The sequence below is a fragment of the Saccostrea cucullata genome, unplaced genomic scaffold, assembly GCF_032062105.1.
Source record: "Saccostrea cucullata isolate Sc308-1 unplaced genomic scaffold, CSIRO_AGI_Scuc_v1 ctg4627, whole genome shotgun sequence".
Classification (NCBI taxonomy): Eukaryota; Metazoa; Mollusca; class Bivalvia; order Ostreida; family Ostreidae; genus Saccostrea; species Saccostrea cuccullata.
The window spans coordinates 1-19607 of record NW_026930669.1 but is presented as its reverse complement, the minus strand read 5'-3'; the positions used below and the strand labels follow the sequence as shown (position 1 = coordinate 19607).

General features: G+C 34.3%; 1 protein-coding gene and 1 long non-coding RNA gene across 2 annotated transcripts; one reads left to right on the top strand and one right to left on the bottom strand.

The window, feature by feature from the left end:
* Nucleotides 1–1395: 1395 nt before the first annotated feature.
* LOC134229546 (cytosolic non-specific dipeptidase-like) lies at nt 1396–19039 on the bottom strand. The gene is made up of 7 exons (XM_062711291.1): nt 18969–19039; nt 18514–18658; nt 16022–16121; nt 15566–15737; nt 15157–15242; nt 14778–14944; nt 1396–1550 (listed from the first exon to the last, which is right to left on the bottom strand). The coding sequence occupies exons 2-7, from the start codon at nt 18646–18648 to the stop codon at nt 1506–1508; spliced, it is 705 nt and encodes a 234-aa protein (XP_062567275.1). The 5' UTR covers nt 18649–18658; nt 18969–19039; the 3' UTR covers nt 1396–1505.
* LOC134229545 (uncharacterized) lies at nt 3832–5061 on the top strand. The gene is made up of 3 exons (XR_009984199.1): nt 3832–4054; nt 4443–4545; nt 4711–5061. It is a non-coding gene; the product is annotated as an uncharacterized LOC134229545 (long non-coding RNA).
* Nucleotides 19040–19607: the final 568 nt, after the last annotated feature.

Sequence of the window (19607 nt, the reverse complement as noted above, 5' to 3'; positions counted from 1 at the left end):
CCTACTTTTGAGTCAGTATGAAATGAGGTTCTAAAACGCAACAACTGACAAGATGTAATGATACTAGTCTTGACAGTGGGCAAAATATTAATTTTCAAAAGAAAAAGGTTTTGGTTGAATTGAATTTGAAACCAGGTTTTCTAAGGTGAATCTTTGAACAATTTATACATGTAATCTAAAGAATTTCTAGATAGTTCCTTGTTTGTGAGATGGATGATAATCTGTCCAGTGTTTCTTGAGAAAAAAATTAGCAAACCATTACATATCTTGTTATTTTCCCAATTATCCTTACCTGTTCAAAGAGTTACAACCCTAGACTTTAGTATAAAAAAAGCTCTTGAAACGTGGATACTCTGCCACGAAATTGAATAAAATTGCTTAAGGATTTTTGGACATATGTCCCGTATTCCAAAAACCTGACAAACACTGCACAAATAATCATAGCATTAGCTTTTTGATCCTTTAGCTTAAAGGTGTTAACAAAGAGTAAAATTTAAGGAAGTTAATCTTTCAGAAGTACAGTTGTGTGATTACAAAGTGGCATTAGTTTAAGTCTGCAAATCATTTTATTACTTGAGAATGTCACTTTATCAATAAAGTATTCATGTATGACTTTGAACAAATTTGAATTAAACATAACTGTGGATGTTTCCATATTAATATAACCAATCATGGCTTTGCTGATCTTGAGATTTTTTAAAGATTATTTCTATGTATTCCTTTGTAAACTTTTGATCATTGTGGCCCCACCCTATCCCCGGGAGTCATCATTTGAACAAACATGAATTTACACTACCTAAGGACGCTTCCACATAAGTTTTATTTTTCTTGGCCAAGTGGTTCTGACGAAAAAGAATTTTGAAAGATGCCATTAATTTTTTATTAATTCATAATTATCTCCACTTGGAAGAGGACTTGGTCCTTCATTTGAACAAACTTGAATCCCCTTTACCCAAAGATATTTTGTGGCAAGTTTGGCCCAGTGGCTCTTGAGAAGAAGATTAAAATGTGAAAAGTTTAACGACAATGACAACAACGACAGACAACGAACAAATTTTGATCAGAAAAGCTCTCTTTAGCCTTTGGCTCAGGTGAGCTAAAAATAACTACTTTGATTACTATGGTTTCTCGTTTATTAAAAAAAAATAAGCTTTCATCTCATTTTCAATACAAATCATGTCTGTCAATGTGTCCCATGAGAGAGTTTGATATAAATAATACAACATTCAATTTAAATTTTCTTATCATTCCTATTAGTTCATTTCATAAGACAATTTAAAATAAAATAAATTCATATCCTTATAGGGCTGTATGTACAAGAAAATATAAAAATGTTTCAAGCAAAAGTAGATAAACACTGATCAATTATTAAGTACAAAAAAACCTTGATCATTGTGCACATAATATTTTTTTTAGTTATACTGTAAGCACTCTCTGATTTTCCTACACTACTTGAAATGAGAAATGACATATCACAATCTTTAACAGCGTGAAGATTTCCTTCCTTATAATGCAGCCAATTCCATCATGTAGGCTCCCAGAACTTTTGTCTACAACACAACATATAGCATTAGGATTGAATGCTAATTAATATTACAAACTTTTCTTGGTTTTACATTGAAATTATCATATATTTTAGGACTAAATTTTTTCTCTTTTTGCTTTCTAAAACCAGGGGCCCGTTTCACAAAGCCTACTTAGGACTAAGTTATATCTTCGGAAAGAACTTTTTCCTAAGTTCATTACTTATCCGTTTCACTAACCTCGTCTTATCTTGGATATTCCTAAGTTATGTCGTAACTTTAGGAAAGGTAAATCGATGACTTAGGAAGAAACTAAATATTGCGGCTGCATATCCAAGACTTCCTACGGGGAGAGAGAATGTGTTTGGGGAGAGAAAATCCAATGGACTACTAGTATATGGATGATTGTGTTCTCTCCAGGTTAAAACTGCTTTACTTTGCACGTAAATACTAGGATTTCAATAACTGGCAAACATGTGTCAAAATTAGTCCATTAAGGTTTATAAAAAACTGGAGTCGGCGAAATAGATGTACACATACTGGAACAATCCCTCATCATCTGAAGAGCACACCTTTGTTAACAAAAAATTTCACATGATTTGATCCAATTATTATACATGCATGCATACATGTCTTTATCCACATGTACATGTATATTTATTAATATACCGGTATTACAAGTATTTGAATGAATATAATAAAGAATTCGAAAAAGGATATTTTAGACGAATGGAAACACTTGTTCACTATAGATAAGTACATGATTTTTGATGAACCCCCAACCAAGCTTCGGATGTATACCGGTAGATGTTTCTCTCAAGAATGGTTGCATCTAATTTCCTCTAGGACGTAACTATTGAGAAGACACAAACATAACGCAGTTTTGTTTTCTATAGTATTCTATACATAGGAAAAATTATTACACCCTCCCCCTCCCGTGCTCCTCCAGTTCCTACGGTCATGAGATTACAACCAGTTATGCTCCCCGCTTAATACAATGTATAGCTGTGCATGAGATTTCAATAATTTTCCTTTTTAGCCGGGCTTATTGCTCAAAGAGCAATTGCCGGCTTATGTGATCCTGTTCAAGGCAGGATGTTGACCCCATAGTCGCCATTTTAAAGTTACGTGCAAAAATATAGCTCTTACTCTCAACCGCTTTTGAGATAATACAAACGCTAAATAAAGCAACAAAAATAAAACGAAGTTTTATCTATATAAAATAAACATTAGTAGTAATGACTTTGAAAACTTCAGAAGTTAAAGAACATAGTTCATTAGCGTAAGGATTTTTGATAATCAGTGTTACCGTAGTTCTCTACACATACGAGGTAAAGCAGGAGAGGGAACCAGACTGGCCTGTTTATTTACATTCAGCTGCGGTACCATATTAATTCTGATTCTGACAAAATCGGACCGTGGTATTAGGATTGAAAAATTCACTGTCAGTGTCTTATCAATTTTTTATATTGATAGTTTTCAAATATTTTTTTTCATCAGAATATAAACGTGATTCATGTAAGAAATCCATTTTACTCTGTAAATGAGCCCGGCTCTCTGTACTTCTGAGTACTTTGATTTAACTTCTTTTAGTATTTTCATATCTGTAGTCGCGAATTTGGCATTTTTTTCTAGCCTGGTATTCTAATTTTATATATATATATATGTGTGAGAAAGCTTTACATAGCACGAACAACTAAGTAAACGTGTGTTCGCTACGAAGCAATCATTTTGAATTTCATTTCAGTAATTATTGACAAGTAGAAAAGTATAGTAAAAACAATACCTGGGATCGATACCTTATAAAGAGCAAAATAAAGTAAACGTATAAAACGTGGCACAATATTTAAAAAAAATACAAATGTCGTGTGCTCGGAAGGGAAGAAGGCTTGAAAGGGTGTGTTTATGAATGCTTAGTTCTAGCAGCAAACTTCGCAAAGTTAAAACATACATGTACTTCTGTCCAAGTCCTTTGAAAGTGGGGATAATCCCCTCCCTTTTTGAAGCTAAAAATATAACAAAGACTGACATACTGAGAGTTACAGATAGAGCGGAGGAGTTATTTCATTAGTTCTTATTAAATGCACAACCTAAGAAATTACGTAGGAAAAATTTAAGATAGGATTGTTTCGTGAAACAGCTGTGACAAATCTTAAGAACTTCCTAAGTTATAACTTAGGCACATCTTAAGTTATGTCTTACGACATATCTTAGGAAACGTTTGTGAAACAGACCCCTGATCTAAATTAATTTTAAAATATTTGTGAAATTAAGGCTGTTTAAAATTAAAACTACGTTTAACGTCACCCGCGCGCGTAGGTTTATGAGAAATTCGTCTTTGAAAAAAACAAACAATTCGGAATTCCGTATGTCCGTTCCGGTTTGGTTCTTCAATTAGCGACTGAATTCTGCTTCCCGTAGTGACAGAAAATGTGCTTTGAGTTTGATAGCCGCAGTTAAGGCAGTTGAGTTGGTCAACTTGGTGTCTTATTAATGAAAACTAGAGAATTAAAGAGTTTGGGACCATAAATGTAAGTAAAAAATAGATATTAATGACAAAGTCTTGTTTGTTGATTTTTTTTGTCAGTCTTCGAATCATATGTACAGACTGACAGTGACAGACTATCAGTTCGTGATTCTATTGGCTGAACTTTTCATTGTATTTTGGAGAGAATCGAAAAACTTTTTTTACTGAGTGGAAACTGTGTCAAAAACCAAGATTTATATACAGTGAAAAGCATCATTTAAATCTTACTAATATGTTTCATATTAATTAAACATGTTAAAAATATTTCTGTAAAAATCGAAAGGAACAGTAATGAGTAAAGTAATTGATTTCTTCATAATTTATGTACATGTACCTACAAATAGCTACAATTTTTGGGAAAGATAATATACTTGTCATAACCTTTTGAGCAGGGAGAAGCTTACCGGAGATAGGGCCTTTCAAGTGAAAGAGAGTAAGGAAAGTGGTTGGGTATTCCAAGATGTGAAGAATCCTGTCTTTTGTGTGGAATTCAAGGTATTAAAGATAATCTAACAGCTATCAGTATGGTCCAAATATTAGTATTCACACTTTCAAAACTTAATCTAGTAGATCTAGTAAGAAAAAATACGACATAATTCAATTTGAGGATATTTCAACATGAACACTTTTAAATATTGTCATCAATAATTTTGATTGTAGATATTGATCAACTTTTCCCACAAGAAGAAGCATTTGCCTCCAGGGTACCATGGACGTGTGGCAATATAAATCCAAAGGACAACTGAGGCCTAGTTAAAAGCCACTTTCCTGCGCATTCAGTCTTAGACTACATTGTTTGCTAACAATAGGACCCAAACTGATTTACATACTAAGAAAAAACTCTGCTAGGGAAATTAATCTTAGGTGTCATATCAATCAAATGCTCTTATTACTTAATTGTAATGTTTTTAATGTACTGAATAGGTTAATTTGAATAAATTCACAATTGTTTGAAAATTTTGTTTGTTTATTTTTTTCCTCCCTCCCTCATAGGTTTTGAACTTTAGATGTGACGTTAAACGTAGAATTAACTCTAAACAGCCTAAGTTTAATACCACATCAATGATCAATTAAAGTGACAATACGGCGCATCTCTTCAAAAACAGACTTGTTAAAATTTTCCTATAGGATTTGGAATTTTTTTCATACTCATAAATGTATATACACTTTCAAAAAATTACAAATTTCATACGTAAATAATTCTGATTATTTCATTAAAATTATCAATTATTTATGGTCCATAAATATATACATTGCAACGTGTTCGAGGTTCCACATTCCATGCTATCGAGCATGCGTATAGTTTTCATTAATAAAACAGCATGGCAAGAGAGGGAAACCCGGTAGGCCTGCTAGTGGCTGCTACATTGACAAAGTCGACCAAAACGAAAAACAAATCCAAAAATAGGGCTTAAAATTAAAAGGCAACTTTGCTGACAAATATTTAGTTGGGAGATTAATATAATAATCATTGGATGAAGAAGAAACGTGATCTCGGCGACATTCACGTGGGGCTCGCGAAGGTTCTACCCTACAGGTTTGTTGATACATGCTATAATTTCTCGTATCTCCATGGCTTTCAAAGAAAAAAAATCAGTGTAAACTCAACGTTAAAATGCACTTATGACATATAAAATTTATTGCCATTTGAAGTGCAAATTGTATTGGAACTGCAGAAAGATATTTTGACATTTTGCCGGGATGACGTTTGATTTGGTGAATTTTCCTTTCCTGCAGCCTGATACACAAAACGTCAACATTTGTACTTAATCATGTTAAATTTGTCTGAATGCAGACTAATATGTTAAGTATTATTAATTTACCGGAGAGTTAAGATATTTTGATTCTCAACATTGATTTTACTTAATATTCCATTGTTTGATCTATTTTCCCATTCTGTGAGTGTTAACCTTTGATGTAGTTTGATGTCTATTTTCTCAAATCTTAATGAACGTGTAAACCTACCCCTTGATGATAGTTTGATCTATTTTCTCATTCTGTGAGTGTTAACCTACCCCTTGATGTAGTTTGATCTATTTTCTCATTCTGTGAGTGTAAACCTACCCCCTTGATGTAGTTTGATCTATTTTCTCATTCTGTGTGTGTAAACCTACCCCCTTGATGTAGTTTGATCTATTTTCTCATTCTGTGAGTGTAAACCTACCCCCTTGATGCAATTTGATCTATTTTCTCAGTGTAAACCTACCTCATTCTGTGACCCCCTTGATGTAGTTTGATCTATTTTCTCATTCTGTGTGTGTAAACCTACCCCCTTGATGCAGTTTGATCTATTTTTTCATTCTGTGAGTGTAAACCTACCCCCTTGATGTAGTTTGATCTATTTTCTCACTCTGTGAGTGTAAACCTACCCCCTTGATGTAGTTTGATCTATTTTCTCATTCTGTGAGTGTAAACCTACCCCCTTGATGTAGTTTGATCTATTTTCTCATTCTGTGAGTGTAAACCTACCCCCTTGATGAGATAGTTTGATCTATTTTCTCATTCTGTGAGTGTAAATCTAACCCCTTGATGTAGTTTGATCTATTTTCTCATTCTGTGAGTGTAAACCTACCCCCTTGATGTAGTTTGATCTATTTTCTCATTCTGTGAGTGTAAACCTACCCCCTTGATGTAGTTTGATCTATTTTCTCATTCTGTGAGTGTAAACCTACCCCCTTGATGTAGTTTGATCTATTTTCTCATTCTGTGAGTGTAAACCTACCCCCTTGATATAGTTTGATCTATTTTCTCATTCTGTGAGTGTAAACCTACCCCCTTGATGTAGTTTGATCTATTTTCTCATTCTGTGAGTGTAAACCTACCCCCTTGATGTAGTTTGATCTATTTTCTCATTCTGTGAGTGTAAAGCTATGTAGGTAGACACTTCCCTTGATTTTCTTACGACAGCCTTTATTCTGTGTGTAAACCAGCCCTTCTCATTCCTACCCCCTTGATGTATTTGATCATTTTCTCACTCTATGAGTGTAAACATACCCCCTTGATGTAGTTTGATCTATTTTCTCATTCTGTGAGTGTAAACCTACCCCCTTGATGTAGTTTGATCTATTTTCTCATTCTGTGAGTGTAAACCTACCCCCTTGATGCAATTTGATCTATTTTCTCATTCTGTGAGTGTAAACCTACCCCCTTGATGTAGTTTGATCTATTTTCTCATTCTGTGAGTGTAAACCTACCCCCTTGATGTAGTTTGATCTATTTTCTCACTCTATGAGTGTAAACCTACCCCCTTGATGTAGTTTGATCCATTTTCTCATTCTGTGAGTGTTAACCTACCCCCTTGATGTAGTTTGATTCATTTTCTCATTCTGTGAGTGTTAACCTACCCCCTTGATGTAGTTTGATCTATTTTCTCATTCTGTGAGTGTAAACCTACCCCCTTGATGTAGGTTTAGGGCAGGGACGATACAACTTTTTCTATATCAATACGTATCACGATATTCAAGCCACGATACGATATGTATCACGATATATTTTATTGCTTACAAAATCTTTTTTTTTGCATTGAAATAAACAAATTCTTTTTTTGCAAATGAGAATAATTCATTCAAAATAGTTGTTAAAATTTTGTAAAACAAAAAGATTTTACTTAATTGGTGATAATTATTATTTATTTCATATCTATATTTATATTTAACTTATTTTTTTATATATTAAACCCCAAATGTTAAAAATACAAAGAAAAACAGTGAGATTTTTTTGGGCGATATTTCCATATTTTTTCAAATGTATCGATATGTGTATCGTCCTCACATATATCACGATATATCGACGCAGTTATAATAAGGCTGTCTGAAGGCTTAAAATGCCTTACAAATATACATTTTATTTTGAGCTAGATTTTAATTTCAATAAGTGATCCTTGTTTGAAATTGCAGTCAACTTGAGATAAGAGTTCAATCAGGTATTATAATAAAGCATTTCTGTGATGTCACATGACTGTGTTGATCACGTGACGGACATTTATGATATTCTAAAATGTTGCATAAAAATCGCTTCGGCACAAGTGAAAAACAAAATTATTGTGCAAAGATTGTTACATAGATCAATTCATCGTGATCTCTGGTACATAAAAGTGCTGGGGCACATTTAATTTTTACTTCTGAAGAAAATATTTCTAGAGAAAATCAATTTACCAACATAAGAAGGGCTTTTTTCCACTCTTTATCGCGATTTATACAAAAATGGATTAAGTACATACGATCCCCCCAGCAAAATTCAGTCAGAAGACATACTTCTCTTTTAGATTCATGCAGAATATCTTCAATTTATCCTTGTCTTTCACTTGTGCCAATCAAATATAACCACAATTCATAAATTCTAACTCTACGGACGTGTAAGGGGAGCATTTCATACATTATTTTTCGCTATTGTTTGAACAGGTGCATATTGGACAAACGAAAGGAAAAGGGATATCTATAATATAAATGTTCAACAACATAACAGCTCATGGAGCATAAAAACAATCCTAGCACTTGAATTAAACAACAATGCCCCCAAAAAATCTACATGCCATGTGTTAAAATTATGACACTTTCCCCGTCATGTAAGCTCAAGTATGCAGTGACTTGACGTCATATTCTATTATGACGTCATATCTAGGTAGTTCAGAGAAGCAACTTCAGTTTGAACAGTTTGATATTACGGACAGCCTTATCCTAGCTGCGGATATCTTGATTTATCGTCCCAGCCCTATGTAGATTGATGTCTATTTTCTCACTCTATGAGTGTAAACCTACCCCCTTGATGTAGTTTGATATGTCTATTTTCTCATTCTGTGAGTATAAACCTACCCCCTTGATGTAGTTTGCTGTTTTTTTCTCATTTTGTGAGAGTAAACCTACCCCGTGGTGTAGTTTGATCTATTTTCCCATTCTGTGAGTGTAAACCTACCCCCTTGATGTAGTTTGATATATTTTCTCATTCTGTGAGCATAAACCTACCGCCTTGATGTAGTTTGATATATTTTCTCATTACTGTGATCTATTTTCCCAGCATAAACCCACCGCCTTGATGTAGTTTGATGTCTATTTTCTCACTCTATGAGTGTAAACCTACCCTTTGATGTAATTTGATCTATTTTCCCATTCTGTGAGTATTAACCTACCCGTTGATGTAGTTTGATCTATTTTCCCATTCTGTGAGTGTAAACCTACCCCCTTGATGTAGTTTGATGTCTATTTTCTCACTCTATGAGTGTAAACCTACCCCCTTGATGTAGTTTGATCTATTTTCCCATTCTGTGAGTGTTAACCTACCCCTTGATGATGTAGTTTGATCTATTTTCTCATTCTGTGAGTGTAAACCTACCCCCTTGATGTAGTTTGATCTATTTTCTCATTCTGTGTGTGTAAACCTACCCCCTTGATGTAGTTTGATCTATTTTCTCATTCTGTGAGTGTAAACCTACCCCCTCCTCACTCTATGTAGTTTGATCTATTTTCTCATTCTGTGAGTGTAAACCTACCCCCTTGATGTAGTTTGATTTTTTTCATTCTGTGAGTGTAAACCTACCCCCTTGATGTAGTTTGATCTATTTTCTCATTCTGTGAGTGTAAACCTACCCCCTTGATGTAGTTTGATCTATTTTCTCATTCTGTGTGTGTAAACCTACCCCCTTGATGTAGTTTGATCTATTTTCTCATTCTGTGTGTGTAAACCTACCCCCTTGATGTAGTTTGATCTCATTCTGTGAGTTTTCTCATGTCTTTGATGATTTTCTCATTGTGTGTGTAAACCTACCCCCTTGATGTAGTTTGATCTATTTTCTCATTCTGTGAGTGTAAACCTACCCCTTGATGTAGTTTGATCTACTTTCTCATTCTGTGAGTGTAAACCTACCCACTTGATGTAGTTTGATCTATTTTCTCATTCTATGAGCATAAACCTACCCCCTTGATGTAGTTTGATCTATTTTCTCATTCTGTGAGCATAAACCTACCCCCTTGATGCAGTTTGATCTATTTTCTCATTCTGTGAGTGTAAACCTACCCCCTTGATGCTGTGAGTTTGATCTATTTTCTGTGAGTGTAAACCTATTCTGTGAGTGTAAACCTAAACCTACCCCCTTGATGTAGTTTGATCTATTTTCTCATTCTGTGAGTCTAAAACCTACCCCCTTGATGTAGTTTGATCTATTTTCTCATTCTGTGAGTGTAAACCTACCCCCTTGATGTAGTTTGATCTATTTTCTCATTCTGTGAGTGTAAACCTACCCCCTTGATGTAGTTTGATCTATTTTCTCACTCTATGAGTGTAAACATACCCCCTTGATGTAGTTTGATCTATTTTCTCATTCTGTGAGTGTAAACCTACCCCCTTGATGTAGATTGATCTATTTTCTCATTCTGTGAGTGTTAACCTACCCCCTTGATGTAGTTGGATTTATTTCTTATTCTGTGAGTGAAAACCTACCCCCTTGATGTAGTTTGATCTATTTTCTCATTCTGTGAGTGTTAACCTACCCCCTTGATGTAGTTTGATCTATTTTCTCATTCTGTGAGTGTAAACCTACCCCCTTGATGTAGGTTTAGGGCAGGGACGATACAACTTTTTCTATATCAATACGTATCACGATATTCAAGCCACGATACGATATGTATCACGATATATTTTATTGCTTACAAAATCTTTTTTTTGCATTGAAATAAACAAATTCTTTTTTTGCAAATGAGAATAATTCATTCAAAATAGTTGTTAAAATTTTGTAAAACAAAAAGATTTTACTTAATTGGTGATAATTATTATTTATTTCATATCTATATTTATATTTAACTTATTTTTTTATATATTAAACCCCAAATGTTAAAAATACAAAGAAAAACAGAAGTTAGATTTTTTTGGGCGATATTTCGATATTTTTTCAAATGTATCGATATGTGTATCGTCCTCACATATATCACGATATATCGACGCAGTTATAATAAGGCTGTCTGAAGGCTTAAAATGCCTTACAAATATACATTTTATTTTGAGCTAGATTTTAATTTCAATAAGTGATCCTTGTTTGAAATTGCAGTCAACTTGAGATAAGAGTTCAATCAGGTATTATAATAAAGCATTTCTGTGATGTCACATGACTGTGTTGATCACGTGACGGACATTTATGATATTCTAAAATGTTGCATAAAAATCGCTTCGGCACAAGTGAAAAACAAAATTATTGTGCAAAGATTGTTACATAGATCAATTCATCGTGATCTCTGGTACATAAAAGTGCTGGGGCACATTTAATTTTTACTTCTGAAGAAAATATTTCTAGAGAAAATCAATTTACCAACATAAGAAGGGCTTTTTTCCACTCTTTATCGCGATTTATACAAAAATGGATTAAGTACATACGATCCCCCCAGCAAAATTCAGTCAGAAGACATACTTCTCTTTTAGATTCATGCAGAATATCTTCAATTTATCCTTGTCTTTCACTTGTGCCAATCAAATATAACCACAATTCATAAATTCTAACTCTACGGACGTGTAAGGGGAGCATTTCATACATTATTTTTCGCTATTGTTTGAACAGGTGCATATTGGACAAACGAAAGGAAAAGGGATATCTATAATATAAATGTTCAACAACATAACAGCTCATGGAGCATAAAAACAATCCTAGCACTTGAATTAAACAACAATGCCCCCAAAAAATCTACATGCCATGTGTTAAAATTATGACACTTTCCCCGTCATGTAAGCTCAAGTATGCAGTGACTTGACGTCATATTCTATTATGACGTCATATCTAGGTAGTTCAGAGAAGCAACTTCAGTTTGAACAGTTTGATATTACGGACAGCCTTATCCTAGCTGCGGATATCTTGATTTATCGTCCCAGCCCTATGTAGATTGATGTCTATTTTCTCATTCTGTGAGTGTAAACCTACCCCCTTGATGTAGTTTGATATGTCTATTTTCTCATTCTGTGAGTATAAACCTACCCCCTTGATGTAGTTTGCTGTTTTTTCTCATTTTGTGAGAGTAAACCTACCCCGTGGTGTAGTTTGATCTATTTTCCCATTCTGTGAGTGTAAACCTACCCCCTTGATGTAGTTTGATATATTTTCTCATTCTGTGAGCATAAACCCACCGCCTTGATGTAGTTTGATCTATCAATTGTCTGTGAGTGTAAACCTACCCCCTTGATATACTTTGATCTATTTTCCCAGTCTGTGAGTGTAAACCTACCACCTTGATGTAGTTTGATGTCTATTTTCTCACTCTATGAGTGTAAACCTACCCTTTGATGTAATTTGATCTATTTTCCCATTCTGTGAGCGTAAACCTCCCCCATTGATGTAGTTTGATCTATTTTCCCAGTCTGTGAGTGTAAACCTACCCCCTTGATGTAGTTTGATGTCTATTTTCTCACTCTATGAGTGTAAACCTACCCCTTTGATGCAGTTTGATCTATTTTCCCATTCTGTGAGTGTTAACCTACCCCTTGATGTAGTTTGATCTACTTTCTCATTCTGTGAGTGTAAACCTACCCCCTTGATGTAGTTTGATGTCTATTTTCTCACTCTATGAGTGTAAACCTACCCCCTTGATGCAATTTGATCTATTTTCTCATTCTGTGAGTGTAAACCTACCCCCTTGATGCTGTGAGTGTAAACCTACCCCCTTGATGTAGTTTGATCTATTTTCTCATTCTGTGAGTATAAACCTACCCCCTTGATGTAGTTTGAACTATTTTGGGTTGTAACTGGAAGTTAAAAGTGCAACCTAATTTAAGAACCAAATCTGGAAAGCAGGAGATTTTCGGGTTGTTCAACAAAAATCAGGTGAAAAGCATGACCCCCTGGGTCATAAAAAATAATCTGGTTACAGGTTGAAAAATCGTGTGTAACCTGATGAAATCGGGAGAGTTGGCAACTATGTCTATTTTCTCATTCTGTGAGTGTAAACCTTGATGTAGTTTGATGTCTATTTTCCCATTGTGGGAGTGTAAACTGTGATGTTTGCTCTATTTTGAAACATTCTGTGAAAGTAAACCTACCCCCTTGATGTAGTTTGATCTATTTTCTCATTCTGTGAGTGTAAACCTATCCCCTTGATGTAGTTTGATGTCCTTTGATGTAGTTTGAACTATTTTCCCATTCTGTGAGTGTTTTCCTACCCCCTTGATGTAGTTTGATCTATTTTCTCATTCTGTGAGTGTAAACCTACCCCCTTGATGTATTTTGATCTATTTTCTCATTCTGTGAGTGTAAACCTACCCCCTTGATGTAGTTTGATGTCTATTTTCTCACTCTATGAGTGTAAACCTACCCCCTTGATGTAGTTTGATCTATTTTCTCATTCTGTGAGTGTAAATCTACCCCTTTGATGTAGTTTGATCTATTTTCTCATTCTGTGAGTGTAAACCTACCCCCTTGATGTAGTTTGATCTATTTTCTCATTCTGTGAGTGTAAATCTACCCCCGTGATGTAGTTTGATCTATGTTCTCATTCTGTGAGTGTAAACCTACCCCCTTGATGTAGTTTGATCTATTTTCTCATTCTGTGAGTGTAAACCTACCCCCTTGATTTAGTTTGATCTATTTTCTCATTCTGTGAGTGTAAATCTACCCCCTTGATGTAGTTTGATCTATTTTCTCATTCTGTGAGTGTAAACCTACCCCCTTGATGTAGTTTGATCTATTTTCTCATTCTGTGAGTGTAAATCTACCCCCTTGATGTAGTTTGATCTATTTTCTCACTCTATGAGTGTAAACCTACCCCCTTGATGTAGTTTGATCTATTTTCTCATTCTGTGAGTGTACATCTACCCCCTTGATGTAGTTTGATCTATTTTCTCATTCTATGAGTGTAAACCTACCCCCTTGATGCAGTTTGATCTATTTTCTCATTCTGTGAGTGTAAACCTACCCCCTTGATGTAGTTTGATCTATTTTCTCATTCTGTGAGTGTAAACCTACCCCCTTGATGTGGTTTGATCTATTTTCCCATTCTGTGAGTGTAAACCTACCCCCTTGATGTAGTTTGATTTATCTATTTTCTGTGAGTGTAAACCTACCCCCTTGATGTAGCTTGATTTTCCCATTCTGTGAGTGTAAACCTACCCCCTTGATGTAGTTTGATGTCTATTTTCTCACTCTATGAGTGTAAACCTACCCCCTTGATGCAGTTTGATCTATTTTCTCATTCTGTGAGTGTAAACCTTGATGTAGTTTGATGTCTATTTTCCCATTGTGGGAGTGTAAACCTACCCCCTTCATGATGTTTGCTCTATTTTGAAACATTCTGTGAAAGTAAACCTACCCCCTTGATGTATTTTGATTTATTTTCTCATTCTGTGAGTGTAAACCTATCCCTTTGATGTAGTTTGAACTATTTTCCCATTCTGTGAGTGTAAACCTACCCTCTTGATGTAGTTTGATCTATAATCTCATTCTGTGAGTGTTAACCTACCCTCTCGATGTAGTTTGATCCATTTTCTCTCTCTATGAGTGTAAACCTTCCCTCTTGATGTAGTTTGATCTATTTTCTCATTCTGTGAGTGTAAACCTACCCCCCTTCATGTACTTTGATCTATCTATTTTCTGTGAGCGTAAACCTATACCCCCTTGATGTAGTTTGATCTGTCTATTTTCTCATTCTATGAGTGTAAACCTACCCTATTGATGTAGATTGATATATTTTCCCATTCTGTGAATGTAAACCTACCCCCTTGATGTAGTTTGATTTATCTATTTTCTGCGAGTATAAACCTACCCCCTTGATATAGTTTGACCTGTCTATTTTCTCATTCTGGGAGTGGGCGCCATCATCACATGCCCCTATTGGTAGAAGCATCACATTCTTTCCTGTGGCCTCCTGAAAGGTCAAGGTCACCGGTATACTTCCTCCTTCCCTGGTCAAATCAGGTTCAACTCCAAACACTGTAATGAATATTGCATCATTACATGTATGTAGTTATATTATGTAAAAACTCTGTGTAAAAATCTCTTGAATCTCAGATACCAAAAATACATGTTATATGTTAAGTCCATATTTATTCAATATAAACACTAAATGTTAAAACTCAAACACAATGGTTATTTCTCTCCATGAGGAAGAAATCTATACTTACCCTGTTATAAAAATAAAGTACCTGTTTTCATTGCTTTCCTGCCAGCAATGTAGTTAGGATCATTGAAATCACTGACCCATGGCTTTCCTCCATGGCCCATTGAAATCCTGAACGAAAAAGATATTTTCATATTAATTTTGGTATCATAATACAATCTCATGAAGGCAATGCTACTAAAGAGCTTCATACTCGTACATTGTAGCTCATGTTTCTTACCTGCAAATACCGGTAGCCAGACTATAAATAAGATTTCCTTACTTACTTACAATTCTATTTTTGATGACTCATTTGACAAAAAATAATTGCTGATGCATAACAATTTTAAATATCAAGAATCTGTAATCAGTATTCCTGTTGTTCAAGACAAATAACACTGATTTTAATAGCAATGTCTTTTAACATTCTTATCAACGTCTTTTGACATTCTTACTTGATTTTGTTTGGACTATTTCTCTCACTGAATTTCTTCTGAATGTGAGTGTTGACGAGTTTTTCTATTTCATCTGGATGTTGATCGGGTACAAGACGAATGGAGAATTTTCCAATCACTTTCTTAGGAATCACAGTCTTTGCTCCTGGTTCACTGAATGCTCCCTCAATTCCTGAATGAAATTTAATCAGATTTTCTCTGGTAAGACTCGCAATAAAGACTATATTAACACAAAGACATCAAGATAAATTGTACAAAGTATAATATGTGAATGCAAATAAGATTTCTTTACTTTTAGTGAATTTTTTTTACATAATCTTATAACAAGCAATTCTTATAAAAAATTTCCTTTCATATGAAGGTGATTGGGAGAGAATTTCATATGGGAATCAAGGAATGGGAGAAAGAGTGCATTGGGATGGAGGGGAGGGGATATAACTGCAACTAAATTCCTACCATGTATGGAGAGTGAGGGGTATCTCCAACGATGCATCAAAATGTCCTCCTTTTCACTGTGGATCAAACTTGTCACTCCTACATCCTTCTTATACTCCTCCTACAAATGTAATGTAATTATCTTTTACTCTTCCTACAAATGTAATGTAACCATCTAATACTCCTCCTACAAATGTAATGTAATAATCTTATACTTCTCCTACAAATGTAATGTAATTATCTTTTACTCTTCCTACAAATGTAATGTAATTGTCTTATACTCCTACTACAAATGTAATGTAATTATCTTATACTCCTACTACAAATGTAATGTAATTATCTTATACTCCTCCTACAAATGTAATGTAATTATCTTACACACCTCCTACAAATGTAATGTAATTATCTTACACACCTCCTACAAATGTAATGTAATTATCTTATACTCCTCCTACAAATGTAATTATCTTATACTCCTCCTACAAATGTAATTATCTTATACTCCTCCTACTAATGTAATTATCTTATACTCATCCTACAAATGTAATTATCTTATACTCCTCCTACAAATGTAATTATCTTATACTTCTCCTACAAATGTAATTATCTTATACTCCTCCTACAAATGTAACTTTCTTATATTCCTCCTACAACTGTTATGTATTATCTTATTTCTTATCTAGCTTGTAACACGACCTTTGATTGGTTACAAAGTCGGGTGTAAATATCCGTGCACCCGACTTGAGCCGGGTGTAAATAAAACCTGACGTCACAATGCATGCATTCTCTATGATAAAAGCCAAATAACATGACGTCACGATGCATTGTACGTAGTAATGTAATTGTAATTGAATTATATTATACTACTCCTTCAAATGTAATTATATTATATTCTCCTACAATCATGACAATGTAATATGCCATTTTATACTCCTTCTGCAAATGGAATATGTTCTTGAAATTTGTATAAATGTTACCTTTTACTCTACCTACAAATGCTAAAACTTTTCTTTAATTCCTATAAATGCAATTTTTTACTCCTGCAAATGTAACATGATTATCGTTTACTCCTCAACAATGTAATGAATTTATTTTTAACTTTTTCTACAAATGAAATGATTTTTCACATAGTTTCCCCATGAAGCTCATAGAACATGTGATCAATTGATAAAAATATACTCAAAAGTACATCTGTCTATTTTTGATATTTTTGTCCCCCGCTTAAAAAGTGGGGGATATTAATTTGGGTCTGTCCATCCAACTTTCTGTCTGTCTGTAACGCTTTTGTTTCCACACGATATCTCGAGAACCCTTTGAGCTTTCCCAATGAAATTTTATATAACAACTCCCTGTGGCCTAAGGAAGACCCCTATTGATTTTGAGGTCAAAAGGTCAAAGTTAAAGGTCATAAATTTATACAATCTGTGTGTAATACTATCGTTTCCAGGCGATATTTCAAGAAGATTTTGAGCCTTTGCAATGTAATTTTAAAACAAAACTCCCTAGGATCCCTCTCACCCCTCTCAAAGTGTCCCGCCCCATTTGTTTTATAAGTATTTATTGTATTCTTTGTCACTATTTTTAGCACAGGGACATGAGGAGAGTTATTACGTATAATACAGTTTTTCGGTGGACTTTATATTCTTATTACATCTATTAGAACTGTTTAATAAAGGCTAAATTAGAACACCATGCATTGTGTAAAATTTTGATGAACATGAATATATACATCTATGTGACTTCATGTTTGCATATAATTTTCACCAGAGTAAAGCAGTTCCGTGGTCTACTGGTATGTCTCTCGCTTCACATGTGAAAGGTCCCGGGATCGAATCGGGGTTGATCCATTTTCTTTTTTTTTTTCGAATTACTTTTTTTTTTACTAAATGATAGTATTCAGCATGTGAAATGAAAAAGTTAAGATGTCTGGCTTGTACAAACTCATAAAATCATCATTACAATGTGATAAATATTCCATATAAAAAGAATCTTCTATACATAATAAAGAATAAGCAATCAAATCTTTGTATTCATAATGACATACTGTATTTTACTTGCTTTAATATACAGTAAAACTTGTTTAGTATGAACACGGATATTACTAATTCATGGATATAGTGAAGTCATTTTGGATCCCCAACTAAATAATTTTAATCAATTTCTTATACGGATATAACGAATTACGGTTATAGCAAAGTAATTTCACAGGTCCCAATGACTTTGTTATAACCGAGTTTTACTGTACATGTAAACATTTAAATAATTCTACAAATTCAGTCAGGGGAATCCGACTCCCCCCGCCCCTGAACTGCGAGCATGGTTTACTTTTCCCTAAGCGGGGGACACAAATTCTCTGAATTAGCTTGTTCAATCTACCCCAACTTTTTTAGTCAACTGAATTTCCTTAACTTTCTGAACTTCTATTCAAATACATATAAAAAAATTAATAAAAGTTAATCATTTAATTAGTTAATTAAAATGACAAAAACAGTACTTTTAAGTTTTCCACTTACAGGCTCGAAATCAATGGGTTCATACAGCTTTTTTTCCTCCTCTGTCAGTTTGGCAACAGAGTCATATACCCCTGGAATCAGGATCTTCCCTTTACTGTCCACCAGGGTGTTCAGGAGTGCAATAAGGTCAGCCATCCCCTCATGTCTGCAGATTAAACATAATTAGATAAACAGATTAGGTGTAATACATTTACACGAAGCTAATACATGTCAATCCACGTAAATGAATGGGGAGATGAACAAATGGACTTATTCCTCCTGCTAGCTGTTCACCTCTTTTTTCTTTGTCTGGACACGTCAAACGATAAAATACATGGAGTTCTAAACTTTGACGGCTGGGGATACATCAAAGTGAAAAGTTAAAATTACCAACATTTAATTCTTTTTTCTTTAAAAGAAATACAATGTATCAATGATATGATTTGCTTCTTAGGACAATATTAAATTTGACTCACACTGTGCCCCCAAATACACCAGAGTGAAGGTCCTTGGTGGAACATTCCACTTCCAGGAAAAAGTAGCAGATTCCTCTGTTGAAAATACAAGCATTATATGGCTGATAAATCATATGACATCATGTATTTTTTATAGGAATTAAAAATTATACCTGGTAGTTGCCCTACCCAAAATATTATATACCCGGGTATGTATTATTGTACCAAACTTTGTATGAAGTTTGATATCTTGAATGGTTTCTTTTAAAATAAGGTAAATGCAAATCGTCAAATAATTGGATGAAAGTTATAGAAAGGGTAAGGTCTGCTAAATTGTGCAAAGTGCAAAAAAAAGATATTAAGATCACACTGAGGGTCAAGGTGATGGTAAGAGAACTATGACTCAGTTTAATAGTTCCCACCAATAGTGGTATGTATAAAAATATTTTGATCAGGGACCTTTAACCTGAGATAAACACAAAATAGGGAATAGTAAAGTCAAGGTCACTGGGAAAGTCAAGGTAAAAAAACTGCCACCATTGTAAAGCTCTCATCAGTATGCATTAGAGAATGAATTTAGTTTCAGATACTTGGTTTGAATCTGAACAAAACACAAAAGGACAGACTGATGGAAGGACAGAAGACAAACATGACAAATAC